Genomic DNA, 25,913 nt, shown 5'->3' with positions numbered 1-25,913 from the left:
TAGTTTCTGCTTTATAACAAAGTGAATCAGCTATACATATACATATATCCCCATATCTCTTCCCTCTTTCGTCTCCCTCCCACCTTCCCTATCCCACCCCTCTAGGTGGTCACAAAGCACCGAGCTGATCTCCCTGTGCTATGCGGCTGCTTCCCACTAGCTATCTATTTTACGTTTGGTAGTGTATATATGTCCATGCTACTCTCTCACTTCGTCCCAGCTTACCCTTCCCCCTCCCCGTGTCCTCAAGTCCATTCTCTGCCCATAGAGCTTTGTGCTTACTTCTGGATGCCATGTTTAAGAGGACATTAACAAACTGGAACATATTCAAAGAATGCAGTCAGGAAAGTGAAGTACCTGCAAATCATGTCATATGAGAAATGGCTGAATGAATGAGAGACATTTAACTGGGGAAGAGCTTTGGGTGAAGGAGGGCCATCATGACTGTTTTCATAATTGAAGGGCTGTCAGGTGGAAGAGAATAAGACATTCTATATGGAATCAACACCAGCTGGTAGAAGTGTCACGAAGGTAGACTTCAGCTGAACAAGAAACAACTTTCTAAAATATGAGCTGCTTGGGAATTCCCTGGTGGTCCAGTGGTTAGGACTCTGTGCTTTCTCTGCTGGGGCCCTGGGCTCAATCCCTGGTTGGGGAACCAAGATCCTGCAAGCCGCATGGTGTGGCAAAAAACAAAACAAAACAGACAAACAAACAAAAGAGCGACTTAAAGGTGGAATGGGTTGTTTTACGATGTGGGGAACTTCTTGTCACTGGAAATGTTAAGAGTTGGGGTAAAATGGCCACTTGTTAGGGACACTGTAGATGAGATTACTGTGTTGGCTGGGAAGAGAGTTCTGCACCTGTCTAATTCTAAGATTCTGTGGCTCTATTCCTTTGTATGTATAAGATTGAATGGATTGAGCATCTGAGTTTGGGAATCTGGGACAAAGTAAGAGAGAGGTAATTTGGCCCAGTGGTCAAGAGGGTGGGCTCTGCAGCCAAACTGCTAGAGTTCAGATACTGGCTCTGCCACTTGCTGTCAGGCCTTGGGTAAGTTGCTTAACCTCTCCAGACTTCCATGACTTCAGGTGTAAAATGGGAATGATAATGGTACCTGTACCTTGAAGGACTATAGGGACAATTAAATGAGATAATATATGCATAAACAGTCTAGTACATAGTAAGCATTCAATACATGTTAGATTTTATTAATACTAAGAAAAATACTGGGCTTCCCTGGTGGCACAGTGGTTAAGAATCTGCCTGCCAATGCAGGGGACACGGGTTCGAGCCCTGGTCCGGGAAGACCCCATATGCCGCGGAGCAACTAAGCCCATGTGCTACAACTACTGAGCCTGCGCTCTAGAGCCTGTGAGCCACAACTACTGAAGCCCGCATGCCTAGAGCCCGTGCTCTGCAACAAGAGAAGCCACTGCAATGAGAAGCCCACGCACCGCAATGAAGAGTAGCCCCCGCTCGCCGCAACTAGAAAAAGCCTGCGTGCAGCAACCAAGACCCAACGCAGCGAAAAATAAATAAATAAAATAAATAAATTTATTTTAAAAATTAAAAAAATATATATTGCATCACACATCTTTACAATCCTCCTAAAGTACTTAGCCCAATTTGGTGGTGCCCACTGCCAGCCATAAGGCGGAAAAGCAGAACACTTCCTTCATACCTCTGAGAAAATGCAAAGAGCTGGAAGTTCATTTCAGGAACAGAACTAGAGTTTTAAAATAATTTTTTGCAGCTTTCAGAATTTTTTAAGAAATTGTTCACCTCAAGGAAAATCAAGAGTAATTAACATGAGCGATTCACTCTGGGTTAAGAATTTGCTACCCTCTAAACTCTAACAGATTGGGTTACAGATGAGATTTTCATGTGTGTATTAACTGCTCTTCCCCATAAAACACAGTCTGCCCAGCGGTTGGAAAAATGAGTTATTTTGATATATTTCAATAGGACAGGTTTCTGAGAGTTTAAAGGTTTTGGCCAGTATATATAGATAGCCATAGTTTTACAACTCAGATTAGTAATAAATGACCAACATCATTTTTCTTTGGAAAATAAATTTAATAGGGAAAAATACTTTCAACATACTGCAAGTCTCTCTCTCTCTGTGTATAAATTAACAACTTAATATTAGATAGTTTTTTAATGCATAGGTAGGCACTATTCAAAAGGTACAGTTACATAAACTTGACATAGAATCCCCAAGGTGGAATAAACCCGAAATTTGATTTTAAAAAATCTAGGAGAGATGATTAGACTGAAGTGTTTTTTGTTTAGTTACATTTTGTGTGTGTGTGTGTGTGTGTGTGTGTACGTCCAATGTTCTATTTGATCCTTTCTAGGCAACTGGGACATGTTGTGAGAATAAGTTGACTAAATAATTTATTTTCAGGGTAGGCTTGTAAAGCAAGTAAAAAAGGCAGAGAATTCAGGCCACTTGAACTATACATGACTTCAACTGAAAGAAGGTCTTCTGGGGCATGATGAAGCAGTCATGGTATAAACTACCTTCCAGAAACACAAGATTCTAAGCCTAGGATGCTTCAAATTAAATAAAGAAGGATGGTTCTACTATGACAGTGGTAACTTTTGTTTTCTGTTTTTTTGTAATTTATTTTTTTTCTCAGTTTCCCCATTTTTATTTTTTATTTTTATTTTTTCACACACACACACACACACACACACACACACACACTGTATTTTATTTTTACAAGAGATAAACTGACACCAAGCATTGTAAATGGATGACCACAACAAAAGCAACAGTGATTTCAATTACCACACACGAAACACACATACTATGTCATAATATTGACATTCAGTCCAGTGATCCTCCACTGTAACAGCTCCTTTACTTTGCAGTGAAAACTGATTTGTATATTTTTTGCCTCTGAGTCCTTGTGGGATTTTTTTTTATTCAAACAGAAAGTCAGAAAAATTATAATCATCCTCATCAGTTCACTCAGTCCCATGTAATTAATTTTTTTTTCATCTTGATCTTTTGTTAGCACTTTTATGAATTCATCAGTTTTCCATTAGAGTTCTGAAAATGCTTATTCATTCAGTTCAGCAGTATAGTCAGTTACCAGAAACCTGTACTTGTCAGTCTTTTCCATGAATTCCTTGAAGATGAAACCCTTTTATAGGAACATTTTTGCAAAAGCATCAGAGTACACCCAGAACTGTCTGTAAATGACAGAAGACTTAAAAATGACCACGGTTAAAGATCTGATGAAAGTTCATAATAATGCAATTGACAAGGAAATTTAGTTATTTCTGAGATATATGTATTAAGGTAATAACTAGAATTATGACATAACATTATACCAGAACATATAAGATTTTTAGAAATTTCATGTAATGTCTGAAACATTTATATTAACATATTTCCATACAAATAACCCAAAGAAAGTTTAGTATTAGTTGTTTTTTTGGTTTGTTTGTTTTTTTATACTGCAGGTTCTTATTAGTCATCAATTTTATACACATCAGTGTATACATGTCAATCCCAATCGCCCAATTCAGCACACCACCATCCCCACCCCACCGTGGTTTTCCCCCCTTGGTGTCCGTACGTTTGTTCTCTACATCTGTGTCTCAACTTCTGCCCTGCAAACCGGTTCATCTGTACCATTTTCTAGGTTCCACATATATGCGTTAATGTACGATATTTGTTTTTCTCTTTCTGACTTACTTCACTCTGTATGACAGTCTCTAGATTCATCCACGTCTCTACAAATGACTCAATTTCGTTCCTTTTTATGGCTGAGTAATATTCCATTGTATATATGTGCCACATCTTCTTTCTCTATTCGTCTGTTGATGGGCATTTAGGTTGCTTCCATGACCTGGCTATTGTAAATAGTGCTGCAATGAACACTGGGGTGCATGTGTCTTTTTGAATTATGGTTTTCTCTGGGTATATGCCCAGTAGTGGGATTGATGGGTCATATGGTCATTCTATTTTTAGTTTTTTAAGGAACCTCCATACTGTTCTCCATAGTGGCTGTATCAATTTACATTCCCACCAAGAGTGCAAGAGGGTTCCCTTTTCTCCACACCCTCTCCAGCATTTGTTGTTGGTAGATTTTCTGATGATACCCATTCTAACTGGTGTGAGGTGATACCTCATTGTAGTTTTGATTTGCATTTCTCTAATAATTAGTGATGTTGGGCAGCTTTTCATGTGCTTCTTGGCCATCTGTAGGTCTTCTTTGGAGAAATGTCTATTTAGGTCTTCTGCCCATTTTTGGATTGGGTTGTTTGTTTCTTTAATATTGAGCTGCATGAGTTGTTTATATATTTTGGAGATTAATCCTTTGTCCGTTGATTCGTTTGCAAATATTTTCTCCCATTCTGAGGGTTGTCTTTTCGTCTTGTTTATGGTTTCCTTTGTTGTGCAAAAGCTTTGAAGTTTCATTAGGTCCCATTTGTTTATTTTTGTTTTTATTTCCATTACTCTAGGAGGTGGATCAAAAAAGATCTTGCTGTGATTTATGTCAAAGAGTGTTCTTCCTATGTTTTCCTCTAAGAGTTTTATAGTGTCCAGTCTTATATTTAGGTCTCGAATCCATTTTGAGTTTATTTTTGTGTATGGTGTTAGGGAGTGTTCTAATTTCATACTTCTACATGTGCTGTCCAGTTTTCCCAGCACCACTTATTGAAGAGACTGTCTTTTCTCCATTGTATATCTTTGCCTCCTTTGTCATAGATTAGTTGACCATAGGTGCGTGGGTTTATCTCTGGGCTTTCTATCTTGTTCCATTGATCTATGTTTCTGTTTTTGTGCCAGTACCATATTGTCTTGATTAATGTAGCTTTGTAGTATAGTCTGAAGTCAGGGAGTCTGATTCCTCCAGCTCTGTTTTTTTCCCTCAAGACTGCTTTGGCTATTCAGGGTCTTTTGTGTCTCCATGCAAATCTTAAGATGATTTGTTCTAGTTCCGTAAAAAATGCCATTGGTAATTTGATAGGGATTGCATTGAATCTGTAGATTGCTTTGGGTAGTGTAGTCATTTCCACAATATTGATTCTTCCAATCCAAGAACATGGTATATCTTTCCATCTGTTAATATCATCTTTAATTTCTTTCATCAGTGTCTTATAGTTTTCTGCATATGGGTCTTTTGTCTCCCTAGGTAGGTTTATTCCTAGGTATTTTATTCTTTTTGTTGCAATGGTAAATGGGAGTGTTTCCATAATTTCTCTTTCAGATTTTTCATCATTAGTGTGTAGGAATGGAAGAGATTTCTGTGCATTAATTTTGTATCCTGCAACTTTACCAAATTCATTGATTAGCTCTAGAAGTTTTCTGGTGGCATTTTTAGGATTCTCTACGTATAGTATCATGTCATCTGCAAACAGTGACAGTTTTACTTCTTCTTTTCCAATTTGTATTCCTTTTATTTCTTTTTCTTCTCTGATTGCCGTGGCTAGGACTTCCAGAACTATGTTGCATAACAGTGGTGAGAGTGGACATCCTTGTCTCGTTCCTGATCTTCGAGGAAATGCTTTCAGTTTTTCACCATTGAGAATGATGTTTGCTGTGGGTTTGTCGTATATGGCCTTTATTATGTTGAGGTAGGTTCCCTCTATGCCCACTTTCTGGGGAGTTTTTATCATAAATGGGTGTTGAATTTTGTCAAAAGCTTTTTCTGCATCTATTGAGATGATCATATGGTTTTTATTCTTCAATTTGTTAATATGGTGTATCACATTGATTGATTTGCGTATACTGAAGAATCCTTGCATCCCTGGGATAAATCCCACTTGATCGTGGTGTATGATCCTTTTAATGTGTTGTTGGATTCTGTTTGCTAGTATTTTGTTGAGGATTTTTGCATCTATATTCATCAGTGATACTGGTCTGTAATTTTCTTTTTTTGTAGTATCTTTGTCTGGTTTTAGTATCAGGGTGATGCTGGCCTCATCGAATGAGTTTGGGAGTGTTCCTTCCTCTGCAATTTTTTGGAAGAGTTTGAGAAGGATGGGTGTTAGCTCTTCTCTAAATATTTGATAGAATTCACCTGTGAAGCCATCTGGTCCTGGACTTTTGTTTGTTGGAAGATTTTTAATCACAGTTCCAATTTCATTACTTGTGATTGTCTGTTCATATTTTCTGTTTCTTCCTGGTTCAGTCTTGGAAGGTTATACCTTTCTGAGAATTTGTCCATTTCTTCCAGGTTGTCCATTTTATTGGCATATGGTTGCTTGTAGTAGTCTCTTAGGATGCTTTGTATTTCTGCGGTGTCTGTGGTAACTTCTCCTTTTTCATTTCTAATTTTATTGATTTGAGTCCTCTCCCTCTTTTTCTTGATGAGTCTGGCTAATGGTTTATCAATTTTGTTTATCTTCTCAAAGAACCAGCTTTTAATTTTATTGATCTTTGCTATTGTTTTCTTTGTTTCTATTCCATTTATTTCTGCTCTGATCTTTATGATTTCTTTTCTTCTACTAACTTTGGGTTTTGTTTGTTCTTCTTTCTGTAGTTCCTTTAGGTGTAAGGTTAGATTCTTTGAGATTTTTCTTGTTTCTTGAGGTAGGCTTGTATTGCTATAAACTTCCCTCTTAGCACAGCTTTTGCTGCATCCCAGAGGTTTTGGATCGTCATGTTTTCATTGTCATTTGTCTCTAGGTATTTTTTGATTTCCTCTCTGATTTCTTCAGTGATCTCTTGGTTATTTACTAACATATTGTTTAGTCTCCATATATATGTGTTTTTTACGTTTTTTTCCTTGTAATTGATTTCTAATCTCATAGCATTGTGGTCAGAAAAGATGCTTAATATGATTTCAATTTTCTTAAATTTACTGAGGCTTGATTTGTGACCCAAGATGTGATCTATCTTGGAGAATGTTCCATGCCCACTTGAGAAGAAAGTGTAATCTGCTGTTTTTGGATGGAATGTCCTATAAATATCAATTAAATCTATCTGGTCTATTGTGTCATTTAAAGCTTCTGTTTCCTTATTTATTTTCATTTTGGATGACCTGTCCATTGGTGTAAGTGAGGTGTTAAAGTCTCCCACTATTATTGTGTTACTGTCGATTTCCTCTTTTATAGCTGTTAGCAGTTGCCTTATGTATTGAGGTGCTTCTATGTTGGGTGCATATATATTTATAATTCTTATATCTTCTTCTTGGATTGATCATTATGTAGTGTCCTTCCTTGTCTCTTGCAACATTCTTTATTTTAAAGTCTATTTTACCTGATATGAGTATTGCTACTCCAGCTTTCTTTTGATTTCCATTTGCATGGAATATCTTTTTCCATCCCCTCACTTTCAGTCTGTATGTGTCCCTAGGTCTGAAGTGGGTCTCTTGTAGACAGCATATATATGGGTCTTGTTTTTGTATCCATTCAGCGAGCCTGTGTCTTTTGTTTGGAGCATTTAATCCATTCATGTTTAAGGTAATTATCAATATGTATGTTCCTATTACTGTTTTCTTAATTTTTATGGGTTTGTTTTTGTAGGTCCTTTTCTTCTCTTGTGTTTCCCACTTAGAGAAGTTCCTTTAGCATTTGTTGTAGAGCTGGTTTGGTGGTGCTGAATTCTCTTAGCTTTTGCTTGTCTGTAAAGCTTTTGATTTCTCCGTCGAATCTGAATGAGATCCTTGCTGGTTAGAGTAATCTTGGTTGTAGGTTCTTCCCTTTCATCACTTTAAGTATATCATGCTACTCCCTTCTGGTTTGTAGAGTTTCTGCTGAGAAATCAGCTGTTAACCTTATGGGAGTTCCCTTGTATGTTATTTGTCGTTTTTCCCTTGCTGTTTTCAATAATTTTTCTTTGTCTTTAATTTTTGCCAAGTTGATTACTATGTGTCTCGGCATGTTTCTCCTTGGGTTTATCCTGTATGGGACTCTCTGCGCTTCCTGCACTTGGGTGGCTATTTCCTTTCCCATGTTAGGGAAGTTTTTGACTATAATCTCTTCAAATATTATCTCTGGTCCTTTCTCTCTCTCTTCTCCTTCTTGGACCCCTATAATGCGAATGTTGTTGTGTTTAATGTTGTCCCAGAGGTCTCTTAGGCTGTCTTCATTTCTTTTCATTCTTTTTTCTTTAGTCTGTTCCGCAGCAGTGAATTCCACCATTCTGTCTTCCAGGTCACTTATCCATTCTTCTGCCTCAGTTATTCTGCTATTGATTCCTTCTAGTGTATTTTTCATTTCAGTTATTGTATTGTTCATCTCTGTTAGTCTGTTCTTTAATTCTTCCAGGTCTTTGTTAAACATTTCTTGCATCTTCTCAATCTTTGCCTCCATTCTTTTTCCGAGGTCCTGGATCATCTTCACTATCATTATTCTGAATTCTTTTTCTGGAAGGTTGCCTATCTCCACTTCATTTCATTGTTTTTCTGGGGTTTTATCTTGTTCCTTCATCTGGTATATAGCCCTCTGCCTTTTCATCTTGTCTGTCTTTCTGTGAATGTGGTTTTTGTTCCACAGGCTGCAGGATTGTAGTTCTTCTTGCTTCTGCTCTCTGCCGTCTGGTGGATGAGGCTATCTAAGAGGCTTGATGGGAGGGACTCGTGGTGGGTAGAGCTGACTGTTGCTCTGGTGAGCAGAGCTCAGTAAAACTTTAATCCACTTGACTGTTGATCAGTGGGGCTGGGTTCCCTCCCTGTTGGTTGTTTGGCCTGAGGCAACCCAACACTGGAGCCTACCTGGGCTCTTTGGTGGGGCTAATGACAGACTCTGGGAGGGCTCACACCAAGGAGTACTTCCCAGAACTTCTGCTGCCAGTGTCCTTGTCCCCACGGTGAAACAGAGCCACCCTCCGCCTCTGCAGGAGACCCTCCAACACTAGCAGGTAGGTCTGGTTCAGTCTCTCCCGGGGTCACTGCTCCTTCCCCTGGGTCCTGATTCACACACTACTTTGTGTGTGCCCTCCAAGAGTGGAGTCTCTGTTTCTCCCAGTCCTGTCGAAGTCCTGCAATCAATTCCCACTAGACTTCAAAGTCTGATTCTCTAGGAATTCCTCCTCCCATTGCTGGACCCTCAGGTTGGGAAGCCTGATGTGGGGCTCAGAACCTCCACTCCAGTGGGTGGACTTCTGTGGTATAAGTGTTCACCAGTCTGTGAGTCACCCACCCACCAGTTATGGGATTTGATTTTACTGTGATTGTGCTCCTCTTACCATCTCATTGTGGCTTCTCCTTTGTCTTTGGATGTGGGGTATCTTTTTTGGTGAGTTCCAGTGTCTTCCTGTCAATGACTGTCCAGCAGCTTGTTGTGATTCTGGTGTTCTCACAAGAGGGAGTGAGAGCAAGTCCTTCTACTCCGCCATCTTGTTTTCCTCCTCGACAGTGGTAACTTTTAAATGTTAAATGTTTTCATTTAGTTTCTGATAAGACATAATTTACACCATTGTGTGTGCACTCAGAAGTCAGCAAAGATTATGAGTTCCAGGACTGTATCAGGAATTCACTCCAGGAAGCCTGGAGTGAATCTGGGTGAAACTAGGCTGCTGTGGGTTGGTGTAAGCTGTGAGCCTGTGGCGGAGCTCCCGGCGTGGTATCTGCCCAGCCACTTCAACTACATGTTGCTCTGAAGAGTCATGGCAATGCCCTTTCTTTGGTGTTGTGTAAATTGCCTACTTACATTCAGAGTGTAGATTGCACATTTCACTACTGCTAGGTTTTGTTGTAAAATCTGGTGGAATGCCATCCTGCGACGGTCATGTTGGGAAACCCTCGGTGGCGTAGGTGTTTACAGGGCCATCAGTTTGGAGCTCAGGTATGGCCGAATCTTCTCATTTCCAAGAGCAGCAGACAGGAGCACCCTCTTGTCACTCCACGCGTGCACAATTCTGAGGCTACATTTCTCTCTGATTGCAACACACCTTCAGTCAGTGTACTTCTAGCTCCATTCAGTTTTAAAGAGTTGGTTTTTTAGACTTTAGTTGTCCAGTTTTGAAAAACTTCTTTAATTCCCGTAATTCCTGGGGCTTCAAACTCTGATCCACCCCTGGGGTCAATTTATAGCTCAGAGGAGACACAATGTAGCCATTTTGGTAAAGACAGATTCTCTTGCAGAACTCAAAGGTGCCAAACATAACTCCAAAATATGGAACTATCTGTTTAAAAAGAAAATGAAAATCATGTTAAAATCTTAAAAGAAAACATCAGTGCGTCTGCAATCAACTTGGATCAGGGTAAACTAAGATAAAGGCTGTAGACAATACAACATGGTCATTCTTCTTTGGAATCAGGGAAGATGGCAAAATGCAAGCTGGCCCAGTGAGTGTTGGGGAGAGGAATGGCAGAACCATTGAAGGGCACGCCCTGGGGAAGCCTGGGTCTGGGTTGATATGCATGTAGGCAGCCTGACACTGCCTGTCAACATACGCTTGTCCTTTTTTTGGCTGCGCCTCACGGCTTGCAGGATCTTAGTTCCCCAACCAAGGATCAAACTTGGGCCCAGCAGTGAAAGCACCGAGTCCTAACCACTGGACAGCTGGGGAATTCCCAACATGTGCTTGTCTTGATTGGAATCAGGAATCACTTGGCGTCAAGGTTAGTCCAAGGTTAGTCCACAGTTCTTAACTTTTTTTTTTTTTGGTCATGGAGTTCTTTGGGAAAATGATGAAAGTTATGGATCCTCTCCGCAGAGGGATGCACAGATGCCCATATAGACATATTTTTGCATACAATTTTAGGATAGGGGGTTAAGTTCCCTTTGGAGTCCATGAACCTACATGTTGGGAACCTTTACACTAAATGCTCAGCTCCTCTGGGATGGGGTGTCAGATGCCCCAACACTGCACAGGGTCCCCACTCTTCAGGGCTGACAACCAGCCTGCATTGTGCTAGAGGAGATGTTTCCACGCGAACTGTAGGGGGAGCAGCAAAGGCACAGAACAGGGTAGAAGTGAAAGAGGCAGACAAGCAGTAGACTCACCACTCCTCTCACCTTCAGTAAGTTGGCTGCCAATCCATTCCAGAGCCCCAGGACCCCTTGGGCTTTCACTATCTGCCGGAAGCAGTCCACTGCTCCTGAGAAATGGACATCTACTCCTCCACAGTGGGGAAGGTAGGGGCTCTGAGCCTGGCAGGAAACAGAAGATGGGATGAGGTGATTTAGTCACTGGGAAATAACGGTTCTAGTCAAGTAGCCAAGGTCTCAAGTCTGGGCTCTGGATGCAATGTCCTGGCCAAGATGATGATAGAGAATGGTTGCCTCGGGGCTCTACCTGTTCCGTGGGCTTAGAATGAATATTAGCATGCAGTAAAGCCATGACACCCCATTCACATATTTGTGGCTATTTTTTCTTGGAAGGAAGCAGCCATTTGGGATGGACTCAACTTCACACTTAACATTGCCTCCCAAACTATGCCCTTTGGATGTGGTAGACACCTCTCAGGCCCTTCATCTTTTTTAAGTGCCTTCTGTTTCCTTGTCTTAACCGATTCCTCCTCTGTGAAGTTCTCAAGTGGGGGCTGCTCATCTCCCCACATCACAGATGTCCCAGGCTGGGAAGCAGAGGGCAGGGCATTCTTCCAGCTCCCTCTTTCTGTTCCCAGACCCTGACTCTGCTGCTCTCATGCCAAAAGCTCTCAGCTGGGGCTCGTGCCACTGAACCACACTCCTGGTCCCTGCTCTGAGCTACTGGCCTCCTGGCCACTCTTCCACATTCACTGAGGCCTGTGACACCTGGTAGCTCCCCATCTTCCACACTCAACACCGTCGTAGGGAACTTCGGCATCTGTAGTCACAGGCCATCCCATACCTAGTTTCTGGACCTCGGCTTCAGTGATCCTCACCTTTACACCCCTTTGGCCACCCCATGGATTTCATCATCACCCCCAGTACCATCCTGAGTGACCACCAAAATGCCCCATCTTTGAAAGTAACTCTTTTGTCCTTTAGAAAAACAATTTTACGATCAGATGAAATAACTTTTCAGTATACCATCTATATGCAAATGGACTCTATTTGTTCACTGTGAGGGGGACAGCCCCTCATAGCTGGCTTTCAGAAATGGTGACAAGTTTACCTCAAGCTACGCACCTACTTTGGTTCGTTTCTGAAATGTCTAGCTGAGGCTAGTATAGCATTTTATTGCAATGGAATCAAGCTCTTCCATGTGGGAGAGGCAGTAGAGTATAAGAGTCGGAAAAGCATAAACTCTGGAGTCGGACAGGCTGGGTTCTAGCCCACGGCTGCCCCACTTACTTACTGGCCATGTGACCCTGGGCAACTCACCTAACCTTTTTGAGACTCAGTTTCGTTATCTGGAAAATAAGAATAGTATCTGCTGTGAGAATGAATGAGATGTGCATGCAAAGCACTCAGCGGTGTCAGGCACATGGAAAGGATCAATAAATATGAGCCAGTGCTGCTATTACTATTATGTAGAAATTATTCTAAATATCAATCAAATCCCTTACGTGACCTATTAGTCCTCTGTCTCCACTTCTGAAATCTTACACTTGAGAACTGCTCGGACCCGTGTCCTCATCCACCCAGCTCCCCCGCTCCCTGGTGCCTCTTAACCATCAGCGTTCAGATCACTAACCCCTCTAGTCACACGCCCTCTCCCTTGTCTCCCAGGCCACCACTTCCCTGCTGGCTTCACGGTCCTCCTTTTTTGGTCCTCCCAGCACTTCTTTTTGTTCCTAGTCTCGAAATCCTTTGTTTTTCAGCTGATCTCCATGCCCCCCTCCCCACCAACCCCTTCTCTGCTCCAAGCCGCTGAACATGAATCCACAAAGGGGCAGGTCGGTGCCACCAAAGCTTTGAGGTCTCTAACCTCTGCTGGATCCTCATACTGGAGAGCGAGCCCTGGAAGCATCCTTTCCCATTCCTCACAGTGGCTCTTCCCAACCTTACCACACCCCTCAACGCCCCGCACGCCACACCGTGTCCTCCGCCCTAGACAGGCGACCCTGCCTCCCAGTTCGTAGGGAAAATAGATCATCTTTTCTTCCCACTGGTGCCCTGGATCTCACACCTTTGAATTCCTCTTGGGCACCTTTCCCAAGAGACCTGATTTTCCCCCCTAGGAGAGGAATAAACTCAAGTCCCTCCCAAATTAAAAATGACTCCTTCCTCCAATCTTTGTCCTATAGACACTGCCCAATCTCATTCCCAAAGTAACATACAGTAAAGTTACCTTGTTTTGGTGTAGAGTTAGTTGTATGAGTTTTAACACATGTACAGATCTGTGTGACCACCCTCACAATCAGGATACAGAACTGCTCCATCAGCCCCCAGAATTCTCCTGTGCTGCCCCTTTATAATCAAGGTCACCCCCAGCCCTGGGCAGCCACTGATCTGTTCTGTCCCTATAGTTTTGCCCTCTGAGAATGTCATATAAATGGAAACATACAGCATGTAACTTTTTTGAGACGGGCTTCTTTCACTCAGCACGATGCCTTTGAGAGTCACCATGTTGAGTTCATCACTAGTTTCTTCTTCTTTATTGCTGAGTCGTATTGCATTGTGTGGATGTTTGGTTATCCATTCACCTGCTGAGGCACAACCCTTCCCACCTCCCCACTCACTGCTCTACCCACTCACTGTGGCATCTGTCTCCATGACTTCACTGAACTGATTCTGACCAGGCCTATATCTTTTCCCTGCCTTTTAATAGTTGGTGTAATTATTTACTTTCTTTACTGGTCTGCTCCTACCCCCAACTAGAAGTTCAGCTCTGTAGGAAAAGGGATTTCTGTTCCCCATCAGGGCGAAGGGTGAACTTTGGGGTTTGGCCTTCCCTTTGAGGTACAGTAACAACCAAGCACAGACCAGAGTATGAGAAACAGGATATGAAATGAACAAGCTGAGTCTCCAGCCTGGAGTTACAGGAACCAAAATGGTCAGGGGGTTTTGGCGAATGTCTTATTTTAAAGCGTTTACCTTAGCACTGTTCCGACTCGGCCTCCTTTCCTTCTTATCCCATCGAGAAAGAACTGCTGTCAAACAGATATTAAGCCTCCTTTCCCTTAGAAAGAATCAGCCTAATCACAAGACTTGAAGCTCCTCCTGCTACTGTAAGACTGAAATATTGAAAAAAGGAGATTGTGTTCATGTAGGAAATTAACTGTCTTATTCTGCTATGAGATAATATTATTGATTTATTTTCTGCCGGTTTCCAGTAAAACTGCAAAAAGCCCCCAGTCATGAGTCAAGGTAATAATTTTGCAACCTGAGAGCCCCTACCACAACTAAAACAGAAGACACTAACCAAGTGTCTAACTCATGTATAACTCATATACATGAGTTATATGACAGGTCAGTTATAATCAACTTGTGATGAATCGGGGGCCATCTGTAGTCAATCTTAGGACCCTAACAATCTTCCAAATGTCTTTCCTTCACTCCACCTTCACCGCCAAGCCACCATCAGTGCTCATATGGACCACCGCAGCAGCTTCCTTAGTAGTCCCCTTGGGACATAAAAAGTTTGAAACTCCTTACCCTCCCTCTCTATAGAGCGGCTAGAGTGATTAAAAAAAAATCAACTCATTTTATTCACCTGCTTAAAATATTTTAATGGCTTTATTAAAGCCACTTAGGATAAAATATAAATTTCTTACTGTTGTCTGTAAGCTGCAGTGGTAATATAGTGATAAATATTTAACAACTGGTTCTGTGGGCGGGGGAAGCCCTGAGTTGTAGCATTTGCTGACCTCAATGGTGTAAATACTCCCACCGTGGCAGATTGCAGGCTACGAACTGTGAGGTCAACCAGCTCCCAAATTTGCTGCAATTTAATAATCAGCTCTCCTGAGCCAGTAGGAGATGGCTGTAGCACACGACTCAAAGGCTCAGGCCCTGAGTGACCTGCCCCCGTACATATTTTCAGTTTCATTTTGTGTCACTCTCTTGCTCACATACTACACTTCAACTGCACTGGCCTTCTTTCTGTTCTCCTCTGCCCCCCTCTCTCCTCTGAGCCACAGGATCGTGTAACCAACTATCTACTTGACATCTCCACTCAAAAGTCTAACAAACACCTCAAACTTTATATGTCCTACTCAGAACTCCACCCCAACCCTGACTGTCTCTAGTTGTCCTCATGTCAGGAAATGGCACCGCCATTGACCTATTTGATCAGGCCCAAAACTGGAGTCACCCTTAAGTTCTCTTCATCCCTCACCTTCTGCTATCTCATCTCTCACCAGCTAGTGCTCCAAACGTATCCCAAATCTGTCCACTTTTCTTTCTTCCCACTATCATCGCCCTTGTCCAAGCCACATCATCTTTCACCTTCACCACAACCGCTGCTAGCTCGTCTACCTGCCCTTATTCCCCACAGAGCGGCCAGGGTGATCTGATCTGGTTACTCCCTGACTTCAACTCTTCAGGGTGCCCCTGTTGCCCTCAGAATGAAGTCCAGACTCTTTCATCTGGCTTACCAGGCCCTCCATGACCTGGTCTCTGCCTGCTTCTCAGTCTGATCTCCTGCTCCTTCCTGCATTACATTCTATGCTTCAGACACTTTTCAGTTCCACTGCCAGTACCTCTCATCTCTCTTGAGTGAGGACGAGACTTTGCTTACCCATCCCTCCGTCTTCAGTCTCTGCCCTCTCCCTCCTGCACACAGCGGCCAGGTACCACTCAAAACTCATCAGGTGCTGTCATTGCTTTGCTTCGAAACCTTCACCAACCCCCAATTTTCCAAAGAAACACTTCCAGAAGGAGTGTTTTCCAAAGAAAACTTAACAGAATTCAAAACTCTCTACAGTTTGGCCCCCACCTGTCTTCCCAGTATCATTTCCCACTATCACCCCGTGATGGTTAGTTTCATGTGTCAACTTGGCTAGGCCGCCGTCAGTACCCAGCTATTTGGTTAAATACCAGTCTGGATGTTACTGTAAAGGTATTTTGTAGATGAGATTAACATTTAAATCACTAGACTTTGTTAATTTGATAAATTAGGAGTTGGGGATTAACATATACATACTACTGTATATAAAATAGATAACCAACAAGGAGCTACTGTATAGCACAAGGAACTATACTCAATATTTTGTAATAACCTATAAGGAAAAAGAATCTGAAAAAGAAGATATATAAAATGGAATCACTTTGTTGTACACCTGAAACTAAGACAACATTGTAAATCAGCTATATTTCAATTAAAAAAAAATGAATCACTAGACTTTGAGTAAAGCAAATTACCCTTCATAATGTGGGTGGGCCTCATCCAATTAGTTGAAGGCCTTAAGAGGCAAAAAGACTGAGGTGCCCTGAGAAAGAGGGAATTCTGCCTGCAGTCTGCCTTTGGACTTGAACTGCAACATCTCCAGTCTGCTGGCCTACCATGCAGATTTCAGACATGAGCCAAGTAACTAAAATCCATCTCTTTCTCTCTCTCTACATATATACATCCTATGGGTTCTGTTTCTCTGGAGAACCTTGACTAATACCTACCCCCACCCCAGAAGCCCTACGTCCAGTCACACCCATTACCTCCTGAACATTACGTATACTTTTTCTGATGGGCAAAATCCTCCTCACCCAGGTCCAGGTCAGATGCCACCTCATCTTGAAACTTCTTGATTCTGCGATTGGAACTGCTTGTTTCCTTGCTCCCTCTTCCTTTGTCTCCCTCCCTCCTTTTCTTGAAATTTACCTCTCTCTGTGTTTTTTTGTTTGTTTGTTTTTTGGCTGTGCCATGCGGTATGCAGGATCTCAGTTCCCCGTCCAGGGATCAAACCCGCGCCCCCTGCAGTGGAAGCACAGAGTCCTAACCACTGGACCGCCAGGGAAGTCCCTGTTTTTTTAAAAAAAAAACACTTTTTATTGTGGAAAATATCAAACATATACAAAAGTGGAGAGGCTAGTAAAATGAGTGGAAAGTTCCACCACCCAGCTTCAACAATTAGCAGTGTATTGACAATCTTTTGTCATCTCTATCCCTTGCAAGACATCATTTTATCTGTTTAATTTAAATTTAGTTATGTTTCTCGAAAATACAATGGCTTCTTCTCTAAAATATAAAATAAAGTATATTACATATATAGAAATATATAATACCATTACTACACCTATGATATTTCCTTAATATTATCATGTACCTTATCAGTGTTCACATTTCCTTGATTGCCTTATAATTAGTTTATAGCTTCTTTGTTTGAATCGAGGTTCTTTTCCTGTTTTGCGCTCCCTTAGTTATTGGTTAGACCTCTGCTGTGGTCCAGGCTACCTGGTATGAGTTATCTGGATGCAATCTCTGGGCTGGCAGCCAGCAAGCTCATGGGAGCAGGCACTAGGCCTTCCTCACTGTCCTAGCTCTTTGGGGTCTAATACCCTTCATTGCACATACTGGGCACTCATTAAATGTCAAACAAAATTCCCCTTAATATCAGTGTCACTAGTAGTTTTTCCCAAATATAACTGTTTATCCGTGACCAGGCTCAAGTAAGCCACGTGGACGGCCATGAAGTAAAATAATGGCCAATATTTACAGAGTGTTAGGTGCCAGGCATTACAGTGAGCATTTGACATGTACCAGCTCGTTTAATCCTCACAGAAGCCCCATGCAATAGGTAGTATTATCTTATTAGCCTAATTTTATAGACGGCAAAATGGAGCCAGAGAAAGAATAAATCTCCCAAATCACACACTGTATGAAAAAAAGCATCAACCTGAATTTGGGTCTGTTTGACTCAGATTCATGCTACACTGTTTCCTGATGCCCAGGACTGCGATGACTACCTCAGCCCTCGACAGACTTGTTTCCACACATCGTCCTTGAATGTGGGTGCCACAGCATGCACACCAAATGAATTCTTTGTGCTAAGACTGGAGCTCATGGTGTGGTATGAATAAATACCTCTACAACTGTCATACTAAACAGATACCCAGATCACAAAGGCAAACCATATTGCTGGTTGCCCCTTGGACTAAATGTTTGTGCGCCCCCAAAGTTCATATGTTGAAGCCCTAACCCCCACTGTGATGGTATTTGGAGGTGAGGGCCTCTGGGAGGTGATTAGGTCATGAGGGTGGAGCTGTCATGAATGGGATTTGTGCCCTTATAAGGAGACACACAAGAGAGATAATGTCTCTCACTCCACCATGGGGGAAACACAGCAAAAAAGTGGCCATTTGCAAACTGGAAGTGGGTTCTCACCAGACACCAAATCTGCTGGCACCTTGAACTTGGACTTCCCAGCCTCCAGAACTGTGAGAAATAAGTGCTTGTTGTTTAAGCCACCAAGTCTATGGATTTCTGTTACAGCAGCTCCAACTAAAATACCCCCAAAGAAAGAAGGAATGGTAAGGCTATATAGCAGTGCTTTTCAACCTTTAGCTGCATGTTAGACGAAACAGGGAAGCTTTTCAAAACCATCAGTGATTGGGATCCACCTCCAGAGACTGAGATTTAACTGACCTAGGGTGAGGTCTGGACGTCAGCATTTTTGGCAAGCTCCTCACATGAGTCTGATATGCAGACAGGTTGAGGATCACTGGTGTAGGCCCTCCATAGCACAAGGCAGCTCAGGCTGAGACCTGAGCCCATCAATCAGCTGCTGACAGTGAGAACGCCTGAGGAAAGCACATGGGTCCTGAGGCCAGACTGCTTAGATGGAGACCTCACTTTGCCACTCACTAGCTCTGGGACTTTGAGCAAATGCCTTGACCTTCCTGAACCTCAATTTCCTCATCTGTAAAATGGGACAATAATAATAACACCTACCTTATAGGATTGTTGTCAAGATTAAATGAAACATATGTAAGGTGCTTAGAACAGCATTTGACATATAGTAACCACCATTATCATTATTATTTAGTATTTAAACTTAGAGAAGAGGGAATTCCCTGGTGGTCCAGTGGTTAGGACTCTGTGCTTTCACTGCCAAGAGTGCAGGTTTGATCCCTGGTCAGGGAACTAAGATCCCGTAAGCTGCTCAGCAAGGCCAAAAAAAAAAAAAAAAATCCCCAAACCCCCCCAAAAAACCAAAAACCAAAACTTGGAGAAAATTATGCTGAAGACTAAACCAACCCAGTAGACTAGAACACTAGACCGCCATTTGCCCAAACCGTATCTTCCTAGCAAAGAGACACAAAACATGTCAGGTTACTAGCTACAAGGCTCTGAAGTTAAATCCTCCCTCCACAGAAACCCAGGCAACTATCCCATGGCGTCTAGTTCAGATCTGCAGCTGCCAGGATGGGCATGCAGCATTCTGCAGCAGACATCATCTGAGAAAGCCGGGTCCTAGTCCTGACTCTGCCACTATCTGCATAACCTTGACCAAGTCCTTTAGTTCTTTGAACCTTAGTTTCCTCACACGTCAGGTAAGGAGACTGGAACTAAATGAACTTGAAGGCCCTTTCTTGCTCCTCTAATCCATCCTGTTGGTCCTACTCAAGGCTCCTTCCTGCCCCTAGGACTTCAAACCTGCCGTTCCCTCTGCCTAGCTAAGTCTCTCTTACTAATCAGACTAAACACCACTTCTTCAGAGAAGTCTTCCCAGATCTCCAGCCTAAGTCAGGAGCCTAGTAAACACTTTTGGTCACCCTGTACTTCTCTTTTCTGGCACGTGACACAGTTTGTAATGATTTAGTGTATAATTATTTCTTTCATGTCTCCCCCACCTCACAGACTATAAATACCATGAGGGCAGTGACCATGTCTATCTATCTTGTATGTGGTTTTAGCCCCCAAATCTACCAATATGCCAGGCATCCAGTATGTGCTTAATACATACTGAAGAAAAGGAGGAACGAACTTGCAGTTGATAGAAATGAAAGGTAAATGCTTCAAAGCAATATGCGTGATTGTTTCTGTGATAAACTCCATAGAGGCCTTCCAACAGAGGCAACATTTTAGGTTGTTCATTCTTTCCATGAGTTCTGAAATAATTAAACAATATTTATGAAGATGTAAAACTCATATACCCTCGACCAAAGCAATCCTATTTCTAGGAATCTATCCTACAGATATATTTGCCCCTGTGGGAGATGATGTGTTACGAGGATTTTTGTTGCAGCATTGTTAGTAACAGCAGCAAATTGGAAATAATCTAAATGTCCATCAATAGGGGGCTAGTTAAAGTACATCAGACTATGGAATACTATGTCACCATTTAAAAATATGTGGCAGCTCCATCTGGACTGATAAGGTGCCACCTCCAAGATACATTTTTAGGTGAAAAAAACAGTGCAGAAGAGTATATGTAGCATGCTGCTGATTATCTAAAAACAAAAAGAACATAAATGTGCACGTTTATGTGTATCTTTGCATAGACCACCTTTGGAACGACCAGGTAAGAAACTGGAAACAACCAGTGTTTTCTCTGCGGTGAACTGGGAGTCCCAGGGACAAAGGTTGGGGAAGGCTTACTTTTCAATGGACACTCTTTGTACCTTTTGGATTTTGTATCATATGCATATGTTACCTATGCAAAAGGTAGAATATTAATTTTAAAAGAGCATTAATTAAGACAATGAGAAGACAAGCCACAGACTAGGAGAAAATATTGGCGAAAGTCATATCTGATAAAGGGCCGTTATCCAAAACATACAAAGAACTCTTAAAACTCAACAATAAGAAAACAAACAACCCAATTACCACTACACACCAATTAGAATGGCCAAAATCCAGAACACTGATAGCAACAAATGCTGGTGAGGATGTGGAGTGACAGGAACTCCCATTCATTGCTGGTGGGAATGCAAAATGGTACAGTTACTTTGGAAGGCAGTTTGGTGGTTTCTTACAAAACTAAATATATTCTTACCATAGGAGCCAGCAATTGTACTGATTAGATTAGATCTTAGTATTTACCTAAAGGAGGTAAAAAAAAACTTATGTCCTCACAAAAACCTGCACATGGATGTTTAAAGCAGCTTTATTTATCATTGCCAAAGCTTAGAAGCAACAAGATGTCCTTCAGTATGTGAATGGATAAATTAACTGTGGTATCAGACAATTAAATATCATTAAGCATGAAAAAGAAATGAGCTACCAAGCCACAAAAAGACACAGAGGAAAGTTAAATGCATATTATTAAGTGAAAGAAGCCAATCTGAAAGTGCTACATACTGTATGATTCCAACTATATGACATTCTGGAAAAGGTAAAATATGAAGACAGTAAAAAGATCAGTGGTTTGGGGGAGAGGATGAATAGGCAGAGCACAAAGGATTTTTAGGGCGGTGAAAACACCCTGTATACTATAATGATGGATATACATCATTATACATTTGTCCAAACCCATAGAATGTACACCACCAAGAGTGAACCCTAAGGTAAACTACAGACTTTGGGTAATTGAGATGTGTCAGTGTAGCTTCATCCTTGGTAACAAATGCACCCCTCTGGTGGGGGCTGTGGGTAATGGGGGAGGAGGCCGTGCATGTGTGGGGAAGGGGTACGTGGGAAATCTCTGCACCTTCCTCTCAATTTTGCTGTGAACCTAAAACTGCTCCAAAAAACCCCCAAAGTCTTAATTAAAAAAAAAAAGCATTTAAAAGGAGAGACCAAAGAAAGAAAACAAAAACAAAAAAAGAGAGAGTCTGCTAGTTGGAGCAAACAGGAGCTCAAAACCTTTCACTTGTTATTTGGAAACAACTTTTATCTTCTGTAGCCATATGGGACGCAACCTGAAGACCAAGTGGTCCACTTCCCAAGCCATCTGAGGACATACATGCGTGGAAGGCAGTTGTGGTAGGAGGCTTTTGTCCTTTGGCAAATCCCCAATAGTCAAACAAGCCAAAAAAAAAAAAAAGCCAATGGTATTGAAGTAAAAGGACCTTTATGTCCTGTGAGCCACATGGCCCAAGTTTCTCTGGGCAGAGCTAGGTCCCCAAGAGTTATCCTCATACAGCCGAGACGCACCCTGGTTCTGTGGTGGGGACGTCCACACAAACGGGTGCAGGCACCTGCCCCCGGCTTGGCAAGCCTACAAGTCACCCCCCCAATCCTGGCCGAGGTGCCGGAGGACCTGCTTGGAAAGCCCGCAATGACATGGGGGAAGCGAGTAAATGGACAGCAGGTTAGTATTTTGCTTGGGAAGAGAAGGGAAACAGTTCCCACGTGCTGATTGGGGGTGGGGGCGGGGAAATCAAAAGTGCAGCTGGGCCAGAAAGCAATTGAGATGCATGCAAGCGAGAGCAGCGGAGGGAGGCCGTGGGAGCGCGTGCTGAGCAGCAGCGGCCCAAGAGCCAACTTTTAGTGTCACCTTTTTAAATTTAATTTTTCATTTTTATTTTTTGGCTGCCCCCCACAGCTTGGGAGATCTTAGTTCCCCGACCAGGGATTGAACCCAGGCCCTCGGCAGTGAAAGCACGGAGTCCTAACCACTGGACTGCCAGAGAATTCCCTAGTGTCACCTTGATTGGGAGTGAGACTGGGTAGGAAGGGTGCAGGAGAAGGTTTGGCAGATGCCAGTTTTCTGCAGGCTGGGAATACAGACATAGGCAGTACCTGCGCAGGGTTGCCTCTAGGTAAACGCCTGTTAAATTAACCCAACGAATGAATGATCCACTCCCCTACCATCCCTGATCACCATTATCTATAGAGACGGAAGATCTTTTGAGGTCTTGCAATGGTAGCTCATTTGTGTGTTTATAGCGATCATAGGAAACACACAAACACACTTGGCCCGGCTTTTATGGTTCTAATCAGGCCTTCAACGCCATGCGTAGATTCTGAAGAGATGCTTCAAGAATAAAAATAGTACCTCGGTTTTACTGAGTATTTATATTGTTTACCTTGTTCCTGGCTCTGTATCTGCATTAACCCAATTCAGTCTTCTCCATGGGGATATGAGGCAGGCACTAGGCTTCTCCCCGTGCCTTACAGATGAGGAAGGTGAGGCTCAGAGAGGCGATGTGGCTTTTACCCAAGTTCACGGGAAGAGTAAGGGACAGGGATGGCATCCAAAGCCCACACTCTGGACCAATGAGCTAATCTGCCCATGAAAGCTTTAAGATGAACACAGCTGTCAAAAACAAATGAACAACAGCTCTGTGGGGGAAAGGAGGTAAAAACCGGTGCTGCGTTTCTAAAGCTGGCTTGAGCCCAGTGGAGGGATGGGCAAACCCCAGTGTCCATCTCCTCCTGACAGCAGGAGCCGCAGATGACTGCTTACAGCTGCAGGCCTTTCTTGGCTGACAGCAGGCCTTTTCTGGGACCTTTCTTTCCCTTTCCCCTACCTCTCTCTTCACCCCCACTCTGGAGGCAGGGGGAAGGGGAACGCCTGTCTTAGCTGCTGTTATTGTTTAGCTGGAGCTCAAAGAAGTCTGCTTAGCAGAGGGTGGCCATTTTGATACCTAGACTTTATCTCTTGGAAGGAGTAAGCCAGCTCAGGTCAGGAGAAAGGGCAGAGTGATTTCACAATGAGTGGAATTAGGAAGGCTCCTCCCTACTCCCTCCTCGCCTGCCCTCTAGGGGAGAGTCTCGTTTCCATGATCAACAACTGCCATCCCTAAAGTATTTAGGGCACTCTACACCTTTGGAAAAAACAAAGGGGAGACTTGTCCTTTCCTTACACCTTAACGATGATGCTCAAACGAAGCCACCTGGCCTGAGGGATGTCCAGACATCTACCTGGATCCGAAAAGCATACTTTTTTCTCAGAACGCCAAGGCAATGCTACTGACTTAGGCAGAAGTCAGTCCCCAGAGGGGCCAGCCCCCAGAGCAAGATGACGGCAAGGAGTTAAAAATGCAACGAACTAAAAAGGTAAGGTTCCCATCCTCTCCCATGACCCCGAGAGCTTAGAACCCAGCAGTGTTCGTACTTCAGGATCATCGGGCAAGTTGGCTGTGCTGGGGAAATAGAACTCTATTCCTACTGACAATAGACACGACGTCAACCAAGAAATGTTGAGCTAGGTGGAACATCTGAAACTCGCTTAGCGCTTCCTAGCAGGTGTGATGAGAACAATCTACTTTCCCCTTCTGGGGCTTTGCACCTTCTCTGCTAGGGGCTCGGTGAGCCGGAGGGGCTTTCTTCCCAGTCCGTCTGAGCGGCGTGGCCAGTCCGCGGTGGCCAAAGGTCCATGGCTGCTGAATGTTCTCTGCTTCTCATTCCAACCTGCCGGCTTCAAGCCTTCCACTGTCAGGCTGCCAGTGGCCAAAGAAAGCCAGAGCCGCCGACAGCCTGGTTTTCCAAAGGTTTTTTTTTTTTTTTCTCCAACTTGAGTTAACCATTCCCTGGCCAAAGCCGCCCTCGTGCCTGTTTCTGAGCTTGCGCACTACTGTGTTTTTCGACTGAGGCCGAGTGCTCCCAAATCTCAAGGTTAGGTTTCCCTCTCCCTCATCCTCTACTCCCACACCCGGGGCAAGGGAACTGGAAAAAAAAATAACCTATTACCTAGCATCTAGGACCAAGCCCCTACAGTCCTGGTGGATAAAGCATGGGCCTGAAGGAGAGACCTAGGTTCAATCCCAGCCCCCCGCCCCACTTGCTAGCTAAGTGACTGTTACCCTCTCTGTGCCTCATTTCCTCACCTAGAAACTAGGAATAATAACAATACTTAACAGGGTCGATAAAGAGGATGGAATGGGATAATAAACTGCCTGGTCTGTATCACATGACCAATAAATGGTAGTTTTATCACATTATCACAATTTCTTATTCCCACGGAAAACCTTCCTTTCGTTACCTCCTCCAGACATATTTTGTCCCCATCCTTACCCCTGACAAAAGCCTCCCCACCAAAGGAGGGCACAGATTTAGACCTGTTCATTCATATCACATTTACTGAAGTCAACAAACTGACGAATACAAGTGCTATGATGCTGATTCATCAGGCACTTCCAGGCACTGTACAAAGCGGTGGGAGGTTGCCATGAAGAGGGGGGTATACATCAAGACTGTTTTACTCTGTCCTTTTAGCATATTTACTTATCTTGAAATGGTAACAGCTGTTGGAGCTGCGATACACAACTGGAGAGCTAAGGTAGGGGGTGGGAGATAGTGCACTTTCAGAGCGAGGATTGCAGGCAGTTTGAGACGGGACAAGCCGAGGTTTCCCTAGGTCAGCAGGCCGGGGAAAGGGCAGGCTGTTCTTACCTTCAGCAGGGGTAGGGACGAGCACACAGACTTGGGGCTCACCCAGCAGCAGCTAAGGTTCAATTCTGTACTCACAAGGCAGTGAGATCTCAGAAGCCGGCCCTGAACTTCATTCATTTTTAAACAAGTATCGAGTGCCTGCTACATGAGGCTATGTGCTGTGGGGACATACAAATGTGTAAGACATACGTCCCAAAGGCAAAGAGCTCAAAGTCTAGAAGGAATAATGGACACAGAAGATTACAATACAAGGAAGTATGTGACATGGGCCTGAGAGCTATAGCGAGAGGGAGCTTTGGGCGTTCAGAATGGGGAGACTTCTTCCTCTTGAGGAGGGGAGAGAAGGCTTCAGGAGGGGGCTCAGACAGGGTGGAGATGTGCTGCAATGGTGGAGAGATGGCAGAAGGTGGGGCACGCGTTGAAATGCTGTGGAAAATAAACCAGCTGGACCAGAGCGCACATACAGGCTAAGAGCATCATTTAAAAGGGGTTGTTCACCCACAAAGCTTTTGGAACAAAATATGCCCTTGGGGGTGGGGTGGGAGTGACAGTGAAAACAGCATCTGCAGTTATCGGCAGAGAATCCTGTTAGTTAACCTGGATTCTCCTACCCCGGAATCCCCTCTGAGGCCATAGGGAATACCCCCATTTGTGGTTCTACAGAGACAAAACACCTGCCTTTATCCATCATGATAGGATAGCTGTTTGAGGGGTAGGAAAAGCCAACTCCTTTATCAAACAAAAGCAACAGATGTGTGCTGTTGTAGGTCAGAAGAGACAGCCACGACGAGGCAGATGTCAGGTGAGATGGAGGTAGATGCTCCAGGCAGAGGGGACAGGAATGTGAAATACACTTATTCTTCAGGGGGATGGGGGAGGGGGGCTAAGATAATTTTGATTGAATTGGAGGCTG

The 25,913-nt window shown here is 43.2% G+C and overlaps 1 protein-coding gene across 1 annotated transcript in view; it reads right to left on the bottom strand.

Annotated features, from left to right (window-relative positions):
- Positions 1 to 9,879: 9,879 nt before the first annotated feature.
- SLC25A43 (solute carrier family 25 member 43) overlaps positions 9,880 to 25,913 on the bottom strand; it is a 34,000-nt gene continuing 17,966 nt past the window's right edge. Inside the window, exons 4-5 of the mRNA XM_057537821.1 lie at positions 10,930 to 11,064; positions 9,880 to 10,093 (exon numbers count right to left, since the gene is read on the bottom strand). Coding sequence (XP_057393804.1) covers positions 9,893 to 10,093; positions 10,930 to 11,064 — 336 coding nt within the window. The 3' untranslated portion in view covers positions 9,880 to 9,892. The remainder of the gene's footprint in view (positions 10,094 to 10,929; positions 11,065 to 25,913) is intronic.

This window comes from Balaenoptera acutorostrata, chromosome X (genome assembly GCF_949987535.1).
Source record: "Balaenoptera acutorostrata chromosome X, mBalAcu1.1, whole genome shotgun sequence".
NCBI lineage: Eukaryota > Metazoa > Chordata > Mammalia > Artiodactyla > Balaenopteridae > Balaenoptera > Balaenoptera acutorostrata.
Note: the sequence above shows the minus strand (reverse complement) of the source record. Positions and strands in the feature narration are given on the sequence as shown.